At 35.1% G+C, this 22,565-nt stretch overlaps 2 protein-coding genes and 1 long non-coding RNA gene across 5 annotated transcripts; all 3 read right to left on the bottom strand.

Moving 5' to 3' along the window:
* Nucleotides 1-10: 10 nt before the first annotated feature.
* On the bottom strand, nt 11-3,109 carry LOC139893627 (uncharacterized). The gene is made up of 5 exons (XR_011774636.1): nt 2,962-3,109; nt 2,698-2,760; nt 1,790-2,379; nt 240-300; nt 11-147 (listed from the first exon to the last, which is right to left on the bottom strand). It is a non-coding gene; the product is annotated as an uncharacterized lncRNA (long non-coding RNA).
* A 4,536-nt stretch (nt 3,110-7,645) lies between these two features.
* On the bottom strand, nt 7,646-13,118 carry LOC139893625 (G-type lectin S-receptor-like serine/threonine-protein kinase At4g27290). 3 transcript variants are annotated; one of them, XM_071876796.1, is made up of 9 exons: nt 12,959-13,118; nt 12,754-12,830; nt 10,981-12,207; nt 9,493-9,633; nt 9,257-9,414; nt 8,963-9,173; nt 8,628-8,865; nt 8,328-8,478; nt 7,646-8,231 (listed from the first exon to the last, which is right to left on the bottom strand). In XM_071876796.1, the coding sequence occupies exons 3-9, from the start codon at nt 12,122-12,124 to the stop codon at nt 7,941-7,943; spliced, it is 2,334 nt and encodes a 777-aa protein (XP_071732897.1). In that variant the 5' UTR covers nt 12,125-12,207; nt 12,754-12,830; nt 12,959-13,118; the 3' UTR covers nt 7,646-7,940. The 3 variants fall into 3 exon arrangements, with proteins under 3 accessions (XP_071732897.1, XP_071732898.1, XP_071732896.1); XM_071876797.1 differs by having other exon boundaries at nt 12,754-13,118; XM_071876795.1 differs by lacking the exons at nt 12,754-12,830; nt 12,959-13,118 and having other exon boundaries at nt 10,981-12,265.
* Nucleotides 13,119-15,378: 2,260 nt separating this feature from the next.
* Nucleotides 15,379-18,997, bottom strand: LOC139894626 (uncharacterized). Its single transcript, XM_071878030.1, has 4 exons — nt 18,619-18,997; nt 16,788-18,523; nt 15,819-16,695; nt 15,379-15,742 (listed from the first exon to the last, which is right to left on the bottom strand). The coding sequence occupies exons 1-4, from the start codon at nt 18,692-18,694 to the stop codon at nt 15,570-15,572; spliced, it is 2,862 nt and encodes a 953-aa protein (XP_071734131.1). The 5' UTR covers nt 18,695-18,997; the 3' UTR covers nt 15,379-15,569.
* Nucleotides 18,998-22,565: the final 3,568 nt, after the last annotated feature.

The following is a 22,565-nucleotide window of genomic DNA, read 5'->3' as shown; positions in this document are numbered from 1 at the left end:
GCGAAGGCCTGGGTGTCTGAAGAAAAGGTGACGCTTCATGAGATGGAAATTGTGTTGAGATAAGTGATGTCGTAGGCTCCATAAGTTTTCTTGAGTGTTGTTGCATGGCTGATTTTGATGCATACATGTTCCAATTGTTTTTTAATCCTGTCAAATAGTTCTGTGTTAGAAATGAATCAAATATATTATCAGTTATAACAAATAAAATATAATCCTATCAAACAGTTATGTGAACTTACAAATTACAAGAGTTGATGCACCTTTGTTGAACTTATTAGTAAGCGCTATAATCTTCCTGACCTTCAAAAAGATTAAATTTTTAATCAGTAGCAAAACAGAGATATAGATGCTCTACTTAACTGTACTTAAATGGTAAATACACTGTAGTACATGTATATTCATATCACATTATCTATCGTACGCCAACTCGTCTCATTAACATCATCGATCATTGGAATATAAGGCATGATCGATGAGAACAAAAAATTTAAGACTAGTGAAAGCTGAATGCTACCGGCACAATTGTTGTTTCAAAAGATATATCCCAAAATTTTATCAGGCTACCAGCTTATGAATGGGTCAGCCTAGCTACTTCTATACTGAACGCTATCTAATTACGCTTGATGTGGGACCAAAGCACACAAGTGTTTGGCTTAGCACTTTGAAAAATGATTATGCGTTTTAAATAATCATAATCAAATAATCAGCTGTATCAAAACGTGATTTAGTTTAATGTTGTTTGGATTTGATTAGGTTGTTTGATATCGCAATAATTAGATAATTGATTTTTTGAGTGTTTGGAATATCAGATTATTTGATAACTTACCATGTAAAATTACCAAAAGGGGTATTCCTTTTAAATAATAAATTTACATATCTTATATGTAATAAAACATTTTGTAATTTAAGGGTATTCCTTTTAAATAATAAATTTACATATCTTATATGTAATAAAACATTTTGTAATTTAAGTAGTATACGGTATACATATATTAGTAAAAACGTGTATGTACATTTTACTATTAAAAGATAATATAAAACAAAATATAAATAAATTAATGGGTGCAGTAAGCTTTTGGTGTGGCAATACGTAGCGGGTAAAATTGCCACGTAGCATAAGGCATGAGTCTTTGAGGGTACATAAGTAAAATTGACAAGAAATAGATAATGCGTTTTGGTTGCAGTAAGGCCTATGTCACTGTTTCAAAACAGCGATTTGAGGCAATTAAAACGCAGAAAAGCAAGTTTAATTTTTTCTTCCCAAACACTGAAAAAAAATTATCCACGTCTTGCAATCGCAATAATTAAAAAATCACCCTCAAATCGCTAAGCCAAACACCCCCCAAAGTGTTTCATTATTCTACACGATTGTTTTGCAACTAAACAAATGTCACATTTAGCAGCATTATATATTTGGTATTTACTTCACAAAGAATTTTTTTTCTTATAAATTAGCTGTTTCAGTTGTTGGTAGATTATTCAGAAATTACATCCATCTATCTATAATAGAATTCATCCTAAGAAAGAAACAAATGGATAGCCCTCTTAAATATATCAGATATTACTAAACAACTCATGTGTTTTATATGCTGATTCTACGAAACTAAATAAGTAAAGATAGCATAAATGGTAACCAAATTGAAAGCTCTAGTCATTAACATCTTCATCCACAGAGTACTAGTGATATTCACTATCCAAATATTCAGAAACATCAGTAATATATATAGTGCATTTACCTTTTAATTAAATCGAACTAAATTGCACTATATTTGTAGTTCAATCCACATGCCTTGGTTGCTTGCTCCAAGAGTCAGTTACGAATCTCAGTGATCAAGCAAAATCAGTGTTTCGATGTATGAATTCGCTGTGGATGTAAACCTGGCAACAGAAACACCTGCATTTTGTTCACCATTTCTATCAAACATTTCAATAATAGGTTCACCGGTTTTCCTGAAGTCAAAGAACTTACACCAAACATTTCACTAATATCTCCATCAACAGTTGGATCTATTTCTTGTTCATAATCAGAAGGCAAAGAACTTACACCTAAGATATCGTGAATTAAACCTGTTATGTCATCTTGACCCAAAGACGTTTCTTGAACAATACTCGAATGAGATAGTGGTGGACATTCCACATGTTCCCCATGAAACGTCCATGTTGTATATCCCGTTAAAAATCCAGAACGAAGTATGTGAGCATGAACCGTATCAACATTATGCCATTTAGAATTGCAACATTTACGACATGGACATACAATTGATCCTCTAATAGACTTAACACGAGCAAAATCAATAAAATTCTGGACTCCATCTTTAAAAGTGTTGCTTTTTATTTGAGCTTGAATCCAACTTTTGTCCATTATTTTAACTTAATTACCTATAAATGTATGATTACCATAATAGCAAATTAGTACTATATTTGATCCCTTTATATCAACATTATCTATAAGAACAAAATGACTCAGAACAATGTGAATCAACATATGCAATCAAAATGACATTCAATCAGCGAACACAATGACTCGAATACCACAAAGGAATAGGAGAAGTTCAAGTAAAGCCGTAAATAGAAAAAATAAAAATAAACTGACCAAAAGTTATCTTCAATAAAAATGTAAGTCAGCATAACAGCAACATATAACACAATATGATAAACAAACTACACAATTATGCATAAAAAAACAACACAAGTTACCTAGATGATATAGGCATTCATCTTAATCAAACACTGACCAGAAGTTATCAGCCTTTCTCTTATCTGCAACAACACGCAAAACTTACGAAATCTCAAATTACATTACATTACACGAAATAACGATAACATTATGTACAAATTATACCGCTTATGAGATGAAGTGATAGATAATTAGACGAAATCGTAACTCAACTAATTAACAGAAAAATTGATGAAACCCTAACTAGTTGATAGATATAACGAACTCGTGAAACCCTAACTTACCTGCGAACGAAATGAACGCTTAAATCAATCGGTGAAGAAGCCAAACTAATCGTGCATTTGTGAATCGCTGAAATAATCAGGAGAGAAGAACAACTAAACGTGAATCGAACGTATAAAGGATGATGAAGAAAAACAGATCAAATGAACTATTATATTTATATGAATTTTTTAAAATAATAGAAAAGTATAATGAGAAATATCAAATATGAAATCAACTAAACGTGTTAAGGGAATCGTGCGTGAGAATGGATATTTAACGGGTCAAATAATATCCGGTCAAACTCATGGAGTTTTTGACTAAAGTATGCGTCAAAAATAAAAGATAAAATTTCATTCCTCGTCCCTGAACTTTATATCGATTTTGACTTCCGGTCCTTTTTCTTTTTTTTGTGCATTCCTCGTCCCTAAACTATTAAAAGAGTACAACCCTCGTCCCCCGTCTAGATTCTGTCAATTTCAATCGTATGTGCAAAGCATGTGAGGGTAATTTGGTCTTTTTATTTTATTTCTTTTGTTTATTATTTAACTTATCTTTTCACCCTCATCCTCATCATCTCATGTTTATCATTCCCAAATAAAAAACCCTAATTTTATACTTTTATAAAATCAACAAATCAAACTCTCGCCATTTGTGCTTGTTACTTGATCACTGCTGCTGTTTTTAATCATATAAACACACCACAGTTCATCATATTCAAGTAGCTTATTCATCACCATAGTTCACCATATTCAAGCTAAAACACCAAAACCAAATATGAACACGAAATCGAAGCTAGAAACCGCAACAAAAGTGGTATCATAGTGTCAGAGCTCTTCCTCATCGATCCAAGCTTTGATTTCGTTGTTTATTTTGGTGAAAATCGATTCTTAGATCCGTTTGACTTTCTTTGACTTTTTGGTGAGTTTTGATTCCGATGTGTTTTAATCAAATTTGAAAAAGTAGAAATGTTCACAATCCGCTAGTGATCATTTCCCTAAAATTTTAGGATTTAATTCGCCCAATTGAACCCAGAATTGTTGATGAAGATTGATGAAGAACATGAAGAACTTCAAAAACTAAAATCGTGATCTGATGAGTTTTAGGTTGTGAATCATTCGTGAAAGATGCTTAAAAACTTCATCTGAATCCTCGAAAATCACTGGTAACATCGGTAAGCCACCAAATCGTTCCAATTGAATCTTTGACCAAAAAACTTTGAAGTTTGACTTTAAGATTTAAATCACTGTGATGTTTCTCAACTTGATTTATACTTCACGAAGCTTGAGTAAGTTATTAGAAACCTGAATATATGCTCAATTTGAACTTGTAGAAGCTGTACTAATCCAGGAGTCTCAACATCTCTGTTACTGTATATATGCTCAATTTGATTCCGATGTGATTTGAAATTTTACTTGAAAAGTTTGTTGATGTTAATCACAAAGGAAGATCAACGAAGCATTGATTTAGGATTAGAATCAGTTCACTGATCTTGAATTATGTAGATGATCATCATTTGAAGATGTAATTTGATGCTAAGATGATGATGAAGATATACAAGTACTGTAGCAGTTCATGATTTGATTCTGAATTTGTGTTGAACTGTGTATATGAATTGGGGTTTTTTATGATAGAAGAAGAAAAAACAATGACAAAAATACCCTCACATGACATGCACGTGATAAGGGGTAACGGCAGGTTTTGACAGAAAGTAGACGGGGGGACGAGGGTTGTACTCTTTTAATAGTTTAGGGACGAGGAATGCACAAAAAAAAGAAAAAAGACCGGGAGTCAAAATCGATGTAAAGTTCAGGGACGAGGAATGAAATTTTGTCAAAATAAAATACATTCCATTTATTTTCTTGAAATTTTTTGACGCTTTCATAAGTCAGGAATTTATTCTATTTTTGACAGCTAAGCCTGTCTAGATCTATTTAACAGTGTTGAGTGTCAAAAATATCTCATGGATGTGTCATCAATTTCTATACCGCCATAAACGTCAAAAAGTATAAAAATTTTTGGCGGTTGTATAAATCGTGAAAAAATAACCATCAACATCTTAACATTTTTTTGTAGTGTTTGTATTATTTGTAATATGAAGATGTAAATGAGCTATCAGAATATGGTCAGAGGCGAAAATGGTATGGGGCAAGGGGGGCGGCCGCCCCCAGTGGATTTTTTTTTTCAGTGTACAAATTTTGGGTTTTTCGACTTTGCCCCCGGTGGATTTTTTTTTTTGCCCCCAAACCTACATATTTTGCCCCAAAACCTTCAAATTTTGCCCCAAATTCTCCAACTTTTGCCCTAAAATCTTCAAATTTTGCCCAAAAAAATTGCTACGGTTTAAATTTTTTTTTTTTGCCCCCGGTGAAAAAAATCATAGTTTCGCCTCTGAATATGGATGTAATGCTCCATGAGAAATTGGGTCCTCAATCCACACTATCTTAACAAATACTTGTTGTACAGAATTAAATAGCACGCCAAGTCCCGTCCCTGTGGTTTATAAAAAAATTCAGGTTGCTAATTCTGGACAGGTCAAGTTAGCTAAACGTGTGGCCAGGACAAAAGTACCCGACCTGAACACAGCATATATAATCCGTTTAGGTAAGCAATATAAACATGTTGATTGCTTGGCGGGTTGGTTTGACATGAAACAGATCAAAGTTGATGAAATAGTTTCGGGTTAAAATTTAGTACTCCATAATAAACAGCAAGTTAAAAACAAAACATCAAGTTTTCTCAAGGGACCACATGTTTTTGCACCAAATTCATCCTGTTTCTCTGAAACAATATTTTAAAATTTAAAAATGATTTATTCTGTACTATACAAGTAAACTGATAAACAAATCAAACATTTTCAATTCAACAAATCCCAATTCTTTTATGTCTTTAAATTACATTACAACAGAAAAATCCATGACAATGGGAGCAAATGTTGACTGATTTGACTCGTGCAAAGAAAGCAAAAGCAAAGTTTAAAGTATCATCTTCTACCATCAAAGATTACTGCATTTTACATTCCCAATGTTCATCTTTTATTAAGGTATAACCTCGTCTTTATTATATTGTATCAAAAGATTAATATGTTTCTCTCTTTTTCACCCAACATGAGTAAGTATGAGAAAAAATTGTGAATACGATGAAATTTAAGGTTGCCCGTTTGACATCAGTAAAGGGAAAGGGGCTATAACCATGTTGAGCATCTTTACTAATTTCCTATACTATCCACTAAAACCAACACATCTGATTGTCGAGACTCACTTTCATATGAAACAGTCGTACCCGCTTGTTTCTGCAAGAAAGCAGCAGCAGCTGGACTTACGATGGTGAAGTAGAATTATACCTGGCAAATGGGTCAGATTGGGTCGGTTTGGGTAACGGGTCAAAATGGTTTTGGTTTCGAATGGGTCAAACGGGTCAAATTTTTGAACGGGTCCAAATGGGTCATGTTGGTCCAGGTTGGGTAAAGGGTCGAAACGGGTCAAATGAGTCTAAACGGGTCATATACATTTACATTTGAATTTTACATTTATGATTACGTTTTACATTTGTACTTGTACATTTGATTTTAACATTTATGATTATGTTTGACGGTGAAACTTATTATGATCATTATGCTCAACCCATTTGACCCGCTCACAAGACCCATTAGACCTATCCATATGTATTGAGCTTTAGGAAATGATACCCAATTGACTAGTTCCTTCATATTTTGTATGGGACCTAATAGGTTAGAGGGAAACCCATTGAACATTTTTTAAGTTTTAGTTTACAGACCTAATATTTCATAAGACCCAGTTGACCTGAAAGTTTGACCTAATTAACCCAAATTTGAGAGTATGGGTCTCAATTATCAGGCATAAGCACAATAAACAAAGAGAGGGACAAACCTACCATGGTGAAACACCCAAAATAGCGACCACACCAAAAGACCGAAACCACCACCTAAAAAACGTTGCCAAAAACTCCATTTGTCGCTGGAAAAACAGCCGACGCAGATTGCAATTAAATAAGCGGAAGACTAACGGAGAGGAGGCAAAAGGCGGATGAATGAAGCGGCAAGGATGAGAAGATAAGGCGGCCAAAGGAGGATACGCAAATGAGGAGATACGATCGAGAAGATGCGAAGGGAGGAAGTTGTAGGTGGCGAGATGAGCCACCGCAAAGTGTGAAGATGTGGGTCACTAAATTAAACAATGTGTGGAAGTTTTATAGCAGCACACGTGGATACAATGATAGTTAAATTTATTAGTTTTGTAGTTAAATTTACTAGTTCTGTTACTATCTTAGTACTAAGTTTCTTTGAAACAACTTTCAAACCATGTTCAAATCCTATTATGTATCGCCCAAAATATTACTCCGTCAGATAGGATATCGGCAACAAAGAGACCTAACTCCACCTAAGACCTCAAGGGATAGAATCTAATGGACAAAACATGTTAGGAGATGTATGAAAAGGAGTGCAACACATCGAGCCATTGAGCCAGACAGGAAACCAACCAATTGCCGAAGAAACCGAGAAAGTGACGACTACCCAACAGAACCGGGTGTACATCAAACCGGTTTAGGAACCTAACGATTACAAGGATACCACCTCAGAAAAGCGATAATCGAAGAAAATAATGGGTGAAGTAGCCTATATTTAGCCATCAACCAACCAAACTATGAACCCAAAAACTGATAAAAGTCACCCAAACACCAGAAAAAGCTGGACACGACAAATCTGTCGGCCAAACACCATCGTAAACCCTAAATCAAACTAAAGTATCAACAAACCATCAATAACATAACCAATACAAACCGCAAACTAAACCAAAACAGAAACTTACCCTAACTACAACCAAAACCATAAAAAAGCCAATATACGAACCCAAAACTAAATAACAGATTATTCCTGGCTGTAGGTTGACATCATGGAACTGACCAAATGGGTTGTTATAGCGTTAAGCCAAGCATTTCCTACATGCACTTGAACATCTACCCTGTTATAAACTCATGTTACCTATCGACCATACAAAATTGTTATTGTCTGTTTATCAACTGATGAAAAAGGCTTATTATGTCCATGAAAGAAGTCTTCAGTGAAAAAAGCAGGTTGTTTAGGTTCAGGTAATGCGCTCTCGCTAACTAACATAAGAACAACTGACAACATAGTTGGCCTATCATCCGCATGATGTTGCACACATAGTAGCGCAACATGTATTGATCGTAGTACTTCAGAGACAATACATGAAGCTCGTAAAGATTCACATATCAGTTCAATACCTTTGTTTTCTTTGTAAAGTCTCCATGCCTAAATCAAACAACCAAACTCATATTTCAAGTATATATTTACATACTATATAAAGGGTATTGTTTATAAAAATAACTTGTAATTAAAATTACGTACATGTCCAAGAAGGTTGTCTCTGTGGTTTTCGTGGGTGAATTCTCTGTTTTTCTTTCCGCAAATTATCTCCAACACCAAAACGCCAAAACTAAATACATCCGACTTTATAGAGAAACGCCCGTGTACTGCGTACTCTGGAGCAATGTAACCACTGCAGAAGAGTTCATAACATATATAAATATATATATATATATATATATATATATATATATATATATATATATATATACTGATTACTAGTATTATATTTTGACTTTCATTTTTAAATAATTTAATAGAAAATGATTCATGAATTCTTACTATGTTCCAACAACTCTTTTTGTCTTTGCGTTGTCGTCATGGCCTACAAACTTTCTAGCCAGGCCGAAGTCAGATATTTTAGGATTCATGTTACCGTCTAGTAGAATATTAGCCGCCTTCAGATCTCTATGAATAATTTGAAGGCGCGAATCTTGATGTAGATACAGAATACCTCGAGCCATCCCATGAATAATCACAAAACGCTTAGGCCAGTCAAGCGTCAAACTTCTGGTTTCATCTGCAGAAAATTTGCTACAAATCAAGACTAGTAATTATTAATTTACTTTATAAAATCAAGATAATAGTTGAAGTTATTATAGAGACGAAAATCGAACCAAAGAGAAAATAGTCCAGGCTATTATTAGGCATGTATTCGTAAATTAAAATCAGTTCGTATTCGTGAATGCAGTATCCAAGAAGCTTCACAAGATTTCGATGCTGAAGTTTGGCAATACAAGTGAGTTCATTTTTGAACTCATCAAGACCTTGTTGGGATGTTTCTGACAGCCGCTTCACTGCTATTTCTTGACCATCCTCCAAAACACCCTAAAAAATATTAACATTTACATTTTATGATACTAATAAGCATATCTCCTGTTCAAAAAGCATTTAGAGCAATATAATAATACCTTGTAAACAGGACCAAAACCACCTTCTCCAATTTTATTGGAGACATTGAAGTTATCTGTGGCCCTGGCTACTTCCGTTAGATTATAAAAGTGCAAATTATCAAGATGTTCCATTCGCAAACTTGTTTTCTTTTTATCAAGCACAAATCCATTGTTTCCTGTTAGATGATGATGATATATGTTACATTAATCTTAGTTACTTCACTTTTTCAGAAATTAATAATAATTTGTGTTACCTCGTCTTTTTATGTAATTCCTTTTCTTCACCTTTCTACATGCATATACTAACGCAGGCAGCAGTACAAACAAAGACATCAACAAGAATACGATGACTACTACGTTCCGTTCGTTGGGGCCAACGTGGTGTACCACCTGACCTATCATCATTATGGAAAAATACTCGGTAAGTTTAGGGGGTGTTTGTGACAGTAGACGTGTTTAACTGTACATATATTTAGCAAATTTATTGTACTAATTACTAGGAGATCAGGATTATATCACTTCATATGAAGAAGAAAAACGGTTGTACATTGTATTTTGTATATATATTTGCCTATGAATGAGAAGCACGATTTCAATAACTTTTAGTTTGCAACTGCTTATCTTAAGTGGCTTCTCTGACTAGAAAATAAGCACGCATTGGATCGCTTTAGCCCAACATGTCCTACATATAAGTATGTTCCTTAATACTATTGAACCAATCGGTGATAGAGGGAAGTTACCACAAGCTTATAAGCATACATTTGTTTCTTTCAATATCCGATGTGGGACTTTGGTTTACAACCCAACAAACCCAGTCGTGATTCTAGAAACAAAACTTAATGGGGTCCCGAATTTTTTTCAGTACTAATTATATTTGAATGCTACTTAGTGGTTGTTTACCTAGAAAAAATTAAACAAAAAATACGAGGTTCGATAGTTAAAAATAGTAGTGTCCTATACAATTTGAAGAATACAGTGGTTGTTTACAAAAGAAAACTACAAATCTAACAATACACGGGGTCCTTTAGTTAAATTTAATGGTGTCCCATAAAATTTGAAAAGTACTTTGTAATAAAAATTTCAAACTAGTGGTGTCCCGTGACCCCGCGGGTCTCCATGTAGAGTCGCCATCAAACAAACCTCCCCTCAAAGCCAAGTCCATCTGGGCCACCCCTTCAACGATAGTCCGGATCCAACCTAATTCAGTACCACTGGTTGCTTGGAACTCTAAACCTGACTGGGCACGGATCAAGGAGACATTCGATACAAGGGATGAACTCATCGTCTTTCTATTGAGAGTGCGCCACCGTGTGCGCTAACTGAAATCGAGTGGCGCGCCACCGCGCCATCCACATCTGGGCTATGATACCATTTGTTGGATCGCTTTAGCCCAACAAATGTCCTACATATAAGCCATGAGTTCTACTCTAAAACTAATTGTTGATAGAGGGAGGTTGTCACCTTATAAGCATACATTTGTATCTTTCAATATTCAATGTGTGACTTTGGTTTTTAACCCAACGGCACGGACCAACCTACTTTTTAAGTGCTTATGCCTAATGAAAAGAAGATAAGCAGTTTGTTTTTGCTTATATGCATAAAAAATAAGTAATGAGCAGATAAACACTTAAATAAACAATCACAAACACCCCCTTTAGTCCATTAGTTTGAAAGACAACGATAATCTAATTCACACTTTGACTTTTGAAAATATGCAGATTATTCTCAAAAAAAATGTGTACCTTGTAACTCAGATGCGGCCATTTTTAGGTAAAGATCTTGCTTTGAATCATACTCTCTTGTATCCATAAGCTCATGAAACCACAACAGACATCCACTTCCACCATTACTGATATCTAAACTTGTGTAAGCTCTACAAGAACAATCTCGTCTGCAGACCTTCTCACATTCTCCTAAAGTCATGCTTGCGTTATAATTCGACTTTCTCGTATCCGGTACTTTCACTCCGGAAATTTTTCGAAACCCATCCGTAATCCCACTCCCATACCCACAATTTAAAGCCTTTTTACGTTTACACCCACCTGACCAATCAGATGCATCCCATTGTTCCTGATTTTTTGGCTCAAACCCTTCCATACAACTACAAGGTGGATGCTTGTTAATGCTACAACTTCCATAGGGACCACATAACGCAAGTCGTCCACAACTATCAACGCTGACATCAGCATACTCCAACCACTCTTGAGTTCGCTCAATCCAATGCAGAATCAAAGTCTTTCCATCCCATGTCAATACTATCCTCCTAATTACTGAACTTTTCAGTTCGTATTTATGATATATTTCTTTATCATTAACAACAAACTCAACTGAGTAAATTGGATTTGGTATGTCAGTAGGAAAGCCACTGAACCCTAGACCATTCCATGGTCCAAGTCTTGATAATTTTTCCTGACCCCGCCACCCGAATATTTGTGGATATCCGTTTGTGTCTACATGATTATGATACAGACCCGGTGCAGGATCATCCGGACTCTTCCATGATGTCATGCACCGTTCAATACCCGTTACAAAATCCTTCCCAAATTTCATTCCCGGTAGAAACGTGTCACCTGGGTAATCAAAACTTTGCCAAATAAGGTTTCGATTGGTGTCATTTTGATCCCACACAATAAGATTTCCAGTATCCAGAAGCTGCACCTCCACCACACGATCATTACCCTTCACTGTTGAGTCGGATGACCAGACTACCGTTTTGCCGCCGCTGAGAATTAACAAATTTCCCTCTTTGGTAACCTTAAAGACGCTTAATTTATCGGTAATTGGTGTCTCCCTGTTAGCAACCCATACAACTGTACCTGTTGATATCTTCTTGTACCATATTCCCAAGTATCTATTTTTTGAATTTCCCGGGCTAAAGAAGCCCATTTCAAACCTCTCTCCTTGAGAAACAATGGTTTCACCATCTTTGATTTCTTGATTTGCAGATATAGTATCATGTGCTGCACATTCTGATAGCAGCAAGATCAAAGAAATAGAGAGGGTTAAAAGTAGGGAATGATCCTCCATTCAAAACAATGATCATGTTTGATTTCTATTATTAACCTTATAACTAATAACTTATAACTATAAATTATAGAAAATGAAAGTACCTTTCATTAGATTTAAAAATACATTAGTTACTTAAAATGATTGAATAAGCAAGCATCAAAAGTCAACTTAATTAAAACTAGTCTTTTACACCTGTGACTTGTTCCTTGAATAATACTTTAAATTAATCTAATACCTGTTTTGACTGTTACTTGGGCTGCTGAGGTGATTTACTTCTAGAAGAATTATTAAAAGTGCATAGTTTTGTTTGATTATTATTATATAATTAATTTGAAAATGTATATGTTCATACTCGAAGAGTCAAAGTCGTGTCGAATTTTGTTATGATCTACTGTATTATACTTAACCAAACTTTTATTTGTAGTTCTATAGAATTCAATTAACCCTAATTCAACTTTGTTTCCCCCTAAATATGTATCAGTCAGAAATCAAAAATTACAACTTACAAGTTCTCCAAAAGAAATTTGTATCTCTGGATCAACATCAATTAATTAATTGCATATGCCTGCTCCACCAGCTAGACCTAGAGCCGATTACGATTACGTCATTAAACTCTTTTTAATCGGAGATACAGTGGTAGGCATGTATGTATATTTATGGATATATTGATTTACGGATTCTGATTTAGTAGCAACAAATGTGTATACCAACCTTATTTCAGTTTGCTGCGACTCTTTCAGTTTGCTCGTCGGAGACCTCAGCGATGGTGTGGTGTTGGTGGGCGGTGATCCGGTGGATATAAATTGCAATTGAATTTACCGTAGTAGGGTTGAACTGAGAATCATTTGTATGTTTTTGTATTGATCCAAGTTTATTGCATTGTTAATATTTAGGCAGATTAGAAAGTAAACTTACGTATTTATTTAAATATTATCTCCAATTTTTCCTTTATCTAATAAGCAACATTATTTTTGTTGTGCGTAAGATAATGTTAAATTTCATAGAAACAACAGGATTAACACAATAATCAACAATATTTTAAGAATCTGTTATCGGCTGAATCATACAAAATCCTTGAATAATAAAACCAGAAATAATCAAGAGATAAAAACAATCTCAAGATTCAAACAAGATAAAGAATACCTAATACAAATTGCTCACAATATATGAACAATAACAAAATACATTATCAAATTATAATGAAGAACAGAAAATATGAGAGAAAAGAAGTTGTGATTTGGTCCGACGGTTGGGGCATGCCTCCTTTGGGAAGGTCAGGAGTTCGACCCCCGTTGGCTACATATTAACCCACAATTTCATCTATGCCATGAAGTTCCACCCATGGCACATTTCCCACATCGCGTTGGGGGTAAAAGGGAGGGGGATTTTACCGTTCATGCCCCGTATGAGATTGGTGCGGGTTTCCTCCTGGGCACGCAGTTGGGGCGGGTATAACTGTGTAGGAGATGAACGCGTGGGTGGTTAAGTCCCCCTGGATGATCTAACAGCTGTCCAAGAAAAATATATGAGAGAAAAGGATGATTTCAGTTATAATGAAACGTAAACCCTAATTGGGTTATAAACACACTTTAGACTTGGTCCCCGAGTACTCCTTCAATCTTCTGAAAATAACATACATGCCTTTGCACTTGGTTCGAGCTTTAATAAGTATGTAAAAAAACACTTTTGACCCCTAATAGTTCCAGATGTAACATGTGAAGTCCTGAAACTAAAACAAACTAAGTTAGAGCCAGATAAAATAAAGTTAAGGATATGATTGAACATATAAATTTAACATGATCCCTCAATCTTATCCTTGAAACAATCTAATAAACCCAACTTCTTAGTTAGAACATTATGCTGCAGTTTAGATAACCCTTTTGTAATTATGTCTACAGTTTGATTTGGAGAGTCAATTGACACAATTTCAATAACACCAGACATACATTTTTCCCTTACAATCTCAACATCAATTTCAAAGTGTTTTGACCTTTTATGGAAAACATGATTAGCAACAAGCATACGAACAGAAGAGTTATCACACATTAGTTTCACAGGTAAAAGATTATTCAAACCAAAAATCAAACAAAAAATTTAAACCCCAAATAATCTCACAAGTAGTAGCAGCCAGTGCTCTATATTCAGATTCAGTGGAAGATCTGGAAATAGTAGGTTGTTTATTGCTCTTCCAAGATAGACTTTTTTGCTCAGTTGGTCCCTCTATTATACCCCAAATCGCTGGTTTGGTCCCTCAGTTTTTAATTTGGCAATCAGAGTCCCTTTATTATTTTAATTTTGCAATTGGAGTCCCTCCGTCAACTGGACATCCAAATCGAACGTTAACTATCATCATGTGAGTTACACGTGATGGGTATTATCGGAATTAAATTTTTTTTTTTTGGTATTTAATAACGCCAACGGGTAAGGTCCCCATTTTCATCCTCCGCTTTTCACTCTCTTCTCACTTGAAACCCTAATTCATTTACATAACGTATTAATCAGAAATTGGAGCTACAAATCGATAACAATGGAATGCTGGTGTGGTCGACCTTGTGTAATTCGAATATCTGGCACTGAATCTAACCCTGGACGTCGATTCTATACATGTGAAAAAAAGGTAAGATTGTTTATGTTGTTTCGAATTTTATGAAATAATTAACAAGATGTTAGCATTTCCTGTTTATGTTGTTGCTCAGATCACTAGGTGCGACTTCTTTGCTTGGTATGATCCTCCAAATACAATCAATGCCCTAGCTACACTTATGAATGCCAAAATGGAAGTGGATGAAAAGCTCAAAGATGCAGAAAAAAGAGGGACGAATTGGAAGATGATGTGTATATTTAGCTGGATTGTGTTTGGTATTTATTTTTTTAGTCATTGAAATTGTGGTGTATGTATGATGTACTTTGTAAAATGGTAATGGTAATGGAATGAAGGTTGTTTTGTTAAATTTTGCATCTGTTTTATATGTGTATCAGTAACCTTACAACACAAGACAATGACTCCAAGTGTAGACAATAAATTGTAACCAAAGTCATACAGTGTAACTAAAAACACAAGACAATACATTGTAACTAAAGTGAAATGACAAACATACAGACAATACATTGTAACTAAAGTGAAATGACAAACATACAAGCATTACCAAATGTCATAGATTCCAAAAGTCAACATAAGTACGTAGTACCAGTTACCAAATGTGCTTAAACTTACCAAAAGACAACAACACACCTTAATAAAATACAAACATTGTACCAAGTCACATAACAAGTTTTAAGTAGACATAAAACACATGATTAAAACACAAACCACCACCAACATTCACTTCTTCTTCTTCCCTTTTCCAACTACCATTGTCTTCTTTGAAGATAGCTTAACTTTCACTGTCTTTTTTGTCCACTTGTTATCCACATTCCCACTTCTTTTCTTCTCACCTGTACAAGTACTCTTATTGTGTCCATAAGTACCACATGTGCCACACTTCTTTAGCTTGCCTATAAATATTAACAAAATAAATACCATATTAATTGAAATGGTACTAGATGTAATTAATAAATAAAATGAGCATACCTTTTGAGCTAAGTTTACCACTATCACCAATGACATCAACTTCATTTTTGGACAACCTTCTTTTCTTTTTTGGACGACCAGGTGTGGAAATAGTCTTTGGTGATACCAGAGTGAACATGCCTTCTGCCTTTGGCCATAAGCTTCTCCCATTCAATGGCTCAATGGTGTATTGGTAAGTTTTGATCCATGTATCTAACAAATACACTGGATGAACCCATGTTTCTGGTTCACCAGTTTCCAAACCATTTTCACTCATGTTATAAAACACTGCAATTGCATGCTTACAAGGTATCCCTGTTAGTTCCCACTTTCTACAAGCACATGATCTAGTCTCCATATCCACAACATATTGATTAACTTTTCCACTCACTTGGTACCTTTGATCTCCACCCCATAAGACAGTACACTGGTGAGCCTCAGATTTGATTTTGTCAAACAATTTGGTGGCTGCAGGTGTTAAAGGGCCATTAGTCTTGGAAATGTTTTTCTTTACATTAACAATTCTCTTCATGCAATACTCTCGGATGTATTCTAAAGCTGTAACTATGGGTTTGTCACGTGCATCAACTAACCATCTGTTGAAACACTCACACATGTTACTGAGCAACACATCTGATACAGCCCTTCCTGTAAAATGACTCCTTGCCCACTGATGGGCAGGAATTTTAGCTAACCAAACAAAAGCTTCATTATCAAACTCCTTCAATTGTTGCATAGCCTGCTCAAACTCAGGAACTGTTGTTACACTAGCACATCTCCACAAGTGATTCTTATAAGCAACACCCCTGAAATCCCCTTTCATATTCCCATGAATATGTCTAAGGCAATGTCTATGCTCAGCACAAGGAAACACATTTGTAACAGCTTGTATTAAACCCTAACAGCATAAAACAATAAAAGTTAAAGTAACTAACCATTAACAAATGTAATGTAATTAAATTAAATATGAATTAAACAAGTAATTTTTACCTTTTGCCTGTCACTGATAAAAGTAAAGTTAGAATTGGTAGACAAGTCAAGATCTTGACCCAAGCACTCTAAGAACCAAGTCCAGGATGAACCACACTCTTGTTCAACAATGGCATATGCTACAGGATATATGCCATTGTTTGAATCAACCCCTACAGCACTCAAAATACAACCAGTTGCAGGTTGTTTCATAAAAGCACCATCCAACCCAAGTAGATCTCTACCTATTGCTTTAAAACCCTTCTTCAATGGTCCCAAACAAATGTAAATTCTCTTGAAAACCCTAGTTTCAGACTTTAGGGTTCCTGGCTCAACCTCAAACTTAACAGTAGTATCAACATTACCTCTCTTTAATTCACAAACATAATCTCTGAGCTCAGCATACTGAGATTTATAATCCCCTTGAATCATCTTTGTTGCCTTTCTCACAGCACGATATGCTTTATGCTCACTGATGATTAATTCAGTTTCTGTTTCCAAATATGATCTGACAGCTTTAATTGGTATCTTTGGATTCTTTTGAATTTGAGGTACCAACCGATTTGATAAAAATTGGTAAGTGCAGAATTTTAGTATTCTTGCAGGTTGACATTCATGTTGGTGTCTGTAGGTTCTAACCTCCCATTCTTCACTATCTTTTTCTTTGGATACCAACAACACCCACTCACAAACAATGTGTAATTCCCTTTTTGCCCATTTGTTAGTCTTCCCACTACAAGATTCCCCTGCTTTTTTAATTTGACTAGTCACTTTCTCTTTACTCTTCCCAACTACACCACCTTTAACTCTTAATTTACTGGGCCCCACATCACATTTTGTCTTCTTTGACAAATCACTTTGACTAACTATCTCACCACCTTTTGAATTTATACACAACCCTTCACATTTAACCCTAATTCTTCTTTTGTCATTCTTAACAATAACTAGCTTTCTCCTAGTTTCAATAGCATGCATTCTCACAGCTTGCCTAACCTCTGATTTACTTTCAAACTTTTGTCCAAGATAGAAGATAGTTTTTCCCACTTGAACACTACCTTCAACCTCCTTTTTATGATTACGAATTCTCTTCTTCCTTACCCCTTCTTCATCACTTTGAGAATCATAGCTTTCAAAACCATCATTGTTCAACACTTCCAATTCTGTACCCTCAATATTGACCTCATCATCTTCAAATGAGTTACAGCCATTTCCCATAAACTCTACATTCTTATCAATGTTAAAATTAAAATCTTTCATCTCTACATGAACATCCAAAATCTCATTTTCATCATCAACAATGTAATCACTATCCTCAGAGTCACTACCTTCACTGTTATCACCCTCTACTAAGCTCCCATCACTGTGAACACCACCAACTACTAAGTTATCTCTATTAATTTGTTCTGACCATAACCTCTTCCCTTTCATATCCTCATGTTCAGCATACACATCAATTTGCCTATAAATCACATCACCATCTTCTAGACAACTAAGCAAATAGTCCCTATGTTCATTATCATTTAAAAGATTTAACCCAGTATCCATGTTTGTATTGGGTTTAAGAAAACGATATACCACAGACCTGGTGGGATCATAACCTAATTCTTGCATGACTGAATCCAGTTGTCCTAAACAAAACTTTTCAATGTCAAAACAATCAATGTAATCAATTTTACCTTCTGTGTACACAACTTCACTACCCATTCTAAAATATCCACCATGATGTAACACAATCGTGAACAAATCAGGGTATACATCTGAAAAATGTGTAAAAAATTAAAGTTAACAAAACAATTACCTAATAATATTTAGGGTTCCACAGAATTATGAGCTTTGGGTGCATAAAACATACCGTATAATTGGTCGATAGCCTTTTGATCAGTTTCTGATGTACGAATAGTCCATGAATCATCCATTGAATCATCCATTGATAATCAATTTTGCTTTTAGGTTTTACTTCGTGGTTAACACTATTTGGAGGGATGAGTGTGAAAATCGGTGGATAATAGTGGGGGACCATACCCGTTTGGGTTTATTCAGTACCAAGAATTAAAATTAATTCCGATATTACCCATCACGTGTAACTCACGTGATGGGAGTTAACGTTCGATTTGGATGTCCGTTAGACGGAAGACTCCAATTGCAAAATTAAAATAATAAAGGGACTCTGATTGCCAAATTAAAAACTGAGGGACCAAACCAGCGATTTGGGGTATAATAGAGGGACCAACTGAGCAAAAAAGTCTCCAAGATATAAGAGAACCACATAAGAATAAACAATAACCAGTAACAGCCCTTCTATTTATCAAACACTTACCCCGATCAGCATCAAAATATGCAGTTAAAGAAAACAAACCTGAAGTTTTAGCAAATGAATTCCTTTTCCAGATGAACCTTTTTAATATCTCAAAACCCTAAAGGAAGCTTTGACATGAGATTCAAAAGGAGCATGCATGTGTTAACTTAGGGTTTGAACAGAATATGAGATGTCGGGTATGGTGTGAGTAAGATAGATAAGTTTACCAATTAACTTTTGATATTTAGTGATGTTAGGAATTAATTTATCATTATTAGTAGGCTCAGAAGACAAAACTGTATTAACTTCAAGAGGAGTATCAGTAGGTTTGCACCCTAACATACCAAAATCACTTAATAAATTAAGACAATACTTCCTTTGAGACAAACATAGACCATTATCAGTATCAACAACTTCAATCTCCAAAAAATATTTCAACTTACCTAGATCTTTATTCATAAATTTTATATTCGAAACATTTTAACTTTGTTAACCTCATCATCATTATTACTACTAATAATGATATCATCAACATACACAAGGAGTGCAGTAAACACATAATCTTTAGACAAGATATAGAAAGAATAATCATTAATACTTTGTTTAAAACCATATTCAACAAGAGAAGATGTTAACTTAGCATTCCACATTCTAGGTGCTTGTTTAAGACCATACAAAGATTTAGTTAACTTACAAACCCTAGTTTCATTTTGACTGAAAAAACCCTCAGGTAAAGTCATGTATACATCCTCAATCAAATCTCCATATAAAAAAGCATTGTTAACATCTAACTAATAGCAAGACCAACCATAATAGACATACAAGTTGAGCAAACATCTAACACTTACCATTTTAATCATAGGACTAAAGGTTTCTTCATAATCAATACCCTCTCTTTGACTATATCCATTTGGCAACAAGTCTTGCTTTATACCTTTCAATTTCACCTTTAGATTTGTATTTAATATTATAAATCCATTTAAAACCTATATGCTTTTTTTCAGCAGGTAAATCAGTCAAAATCCAAGTATTATTTCTATTAAGAGCACTCATTTCATTATTCATAGCCTCTTGTCAGTTTTTGTCACTACAAGCTTCATTATAAGTTTGAGGTTCTTTAGACTTATCCATATTAGAAATAAAACACATAAAATTATTACTAATCTTAGAGTAATGATATCGGCCAAAAAGTCACGTTTTTATCCCCGATATTGGGCCCTAAAACCCATAAAGTTCCAAACTTTATCGCAAAAATAATTGCTTTGTGTGGTTTATTTTGTAGATTAAGTAATTACAAAGGCGATGCAAAAAGAATCAAGTAAAACGGAGCTAAAATGAAGAATCTAGAGCGAAAACGGTGAAAGACAAGAAATCAAGTTACGATCCAGTGAAAATCAGCTGACCAAGCAGACCAAACGGCTTGCCAAACGGCCTTCCAAACGGACTGCCTGGCTCAGAAACGGCCTGCCAAATGACCAGATCAAACGGCCCCTGCAAACGACTTGCCTTGGCAAACGGCCCCTGCAAACGGCCTGCCAAACGACCTGCCAGCCGTTTGCAAGCAAAAATTCAAGTCTATTTAAAGGGCCTTCTCCATCCATTTCAACACACACTCAATTTACAATTCATTTTATATTTTCAAGTTTTAGTTAGTTTTTAGTAGTAGCTAGCTTAGCTTTTATTTTCCGGAGGATATCCCGGCGAGTCCCTGCGATCTCGGGCAGATTTCTTCAGCCTTTTCAGGTTTTTATCCGAAACGATTGTCTTTTGTATTAAACATGTATTCTCACCTTTTATGTTTAATAATGCATTCCGATATTGCCATGATAGCTTAATTAATCTGTATGTTGCCATGATAGAAGTTTGGGTTAGCGTGATTATGTTAAATTAGTATGGTTATCGTTGTTATGCTGAACTACGAAGTCTGATAGATTTGTATGCTAGCATCTTAAGGATTGACCAACCTAGGTTGTGATCAGGACTTGTCCACCTATATGAACTTAGCTACTTCATAGGATTAAGACCCCTGGTTATACTGTATCTGAAGATTCTATGAACTCGGTATGGCCGGAGTTCCCGAGAGACATTTAATGCGCTTTTAGGACACGGAACTTAGGAATTGAGACATGAATGACCTAGTATACCTATTGACTGTTCCGAAGAGACTTCTTAGGAGCTGTTAAGATCTAGCTAGTGCCCTGACTGTATGACCCAAACCTATTGCATGTTCTTGTTTGATTGTTGCCCTAAGATTAAGTCATATCAACTGTTTAGGTACCTGTTAGGTTTCTATCTGCTTTACTTTCAATGTATCAACTTTAATGCTGTATAATGTTTGTCTTGGTTTGATCTCATTAGTATGATGAAATGGTTGTTAGTTTTCATTTAAGGTTTGGTCAACATAACCCGACGGACTCCTTCCGTTTATGATCAGTGTTCAATCAACACGGCACGTTGTTATTCAGTTAACCAAACTGATAACGAGGGTTAGGATTAGAACTCAACCCACTAATAAACCTAGTGCTTTACCAAGGATAACCGCCGAGGTATAGTCACGTTTCAATTATACAACCACGTGATATACTTTTCACTACTCAACGAGAACTCTGAGAGTCTAGAGATAAGTAGGTCTGTGTAATTGGCTCATCCAACCAGATCTACACCATTTCAATCATAAGCTTTAACATCAACATAATTACCTTTCCCTAGCCCAAACTAATATCTTGGTCAACATTTCCTTGATCTGCACACTCCGGACATCCTTCCACTTTATTTACCTTTCCGCAATTAGGACTTTAGCTTAAACCAACTACTATCCTTTATCCAGGCAATTTAAATAAAAGACAATTGATCATATACATAGCATTGTATATGTATATTTTATTGGCTAAAGGCCAAAGGCAAAACTACGCGAATTATAATGCAAAGCTATGGAATATTCGCTGAAAATAAGTACAGCGGTTATGTTTTCGCATTAATGCAAGATCGCGGTTTAATCCGCTGAGTTTCCGCGGATAGTTAAGTAACTCGCAGACCGCAGATATTTCGAATCCTATAAATAGGGAGCTTGGCCTCTCATTTATAGGTTGTTGATTCTCTGCCATTTTGCCCAAGCCTTTGTAATTTCCACTTGTGATCTTGCCCAAGGGATTTTTACATCACGCAAAGGTGAAATATACAAATTAACAATCAAGACCGGGTCGGGGTGGTTAATCACTTGATAGTTAAAGTGAAAGACGATCATCGGGGCCCAAAATAATCATCAAACATTCCATCTTCCATTACAATCTTATTGCACTCAATCCGTAATTAAGTAACATCATTAATTAAGGATTGATCAATTGGCGCCATCCGTGGGACGCGTTTTTCGAATTAAACTGAAATTTTTTTGTTTTATGCCGTTAAACAATTAATTCGACGGTTTAATTTCAATCGTGTTTTTGTTGTGATAATTTGCAGGAAAATACGTTTGAAATTGGCGGTAAGTTGCAAGATTACTTAAA

The sequence above is a fragment of the Rutidosis leptorrhynchoides genome, chromosome 2, assembly GCF_046630445.1.
Source record: "Rutidosis leptorrhynchoides isolate AG116_Rl617_1_P2 chromosome 2, CSIRO_AGI_Rlap_v1, whole genome shotgun sequence".
NCBI classification, from domain to species: domain Eukaryota; kingdom Viridiplantae; phylum Streptophyta; class Magnoliopsida; order Asterales; family Asteraceae; genus Rutidosis; species Rutidosis leptorrhynchoides.
This window is presented reverse-complemented; position numbering and strand designations above follow the sequence as displayed.

What these genes read in the sequence shown, in the direction of transcription:
- LOC139894626 (XM_071878030.1), bottom strand. Translation starts at nt 18,694, where the DNA reads ATGGATGATTCAATGGATGATTCATGGACTATTCGTACATCAGAAACT. An exon ending in TTATCAGTGACAGGCAAAAG is followed by an intron (nt 16,696 to 16,787) that starts GTAAAAATTACT and finishes TTATGCTGTTAG; the next exon opens with GGTTTAATACAAGCTGTTAC. An exon ending in TGGTAAACTTAGCTCAAAAG is followed by an intron (nt 15,743 to 15,818) that starts GTATGCTCATTT and finishes TAATATTTATAG; the next exon opens with GCAAGCTAAAGAAGTGTGGC.
- LOC139893625 (XM_071876795.1), bottom strand. Translation starts at nt 12,265, where the DNA reads ATGGAGGATCATTCCCTACTTTTAACCCTCTCTATTTCTTTGATCTTG. An exon ending in GAATTACATAAAAAGACGAG is followed by an intron (nt 9,415 to 9,492) that starts GTAACACAAATT and finishes ATCATCTAACAG; the next exon opens with GAAACAATGGATTTGTGCTT. An exon ending in GAGACAACCTTCTTGGACAT is followed by an intron (nt 8,232 to 8,327) that starts GTACGTAATTTT and finishes TGTTTGATTTAG; the next exon opens with GCATGGAGACTTTACAAAGA.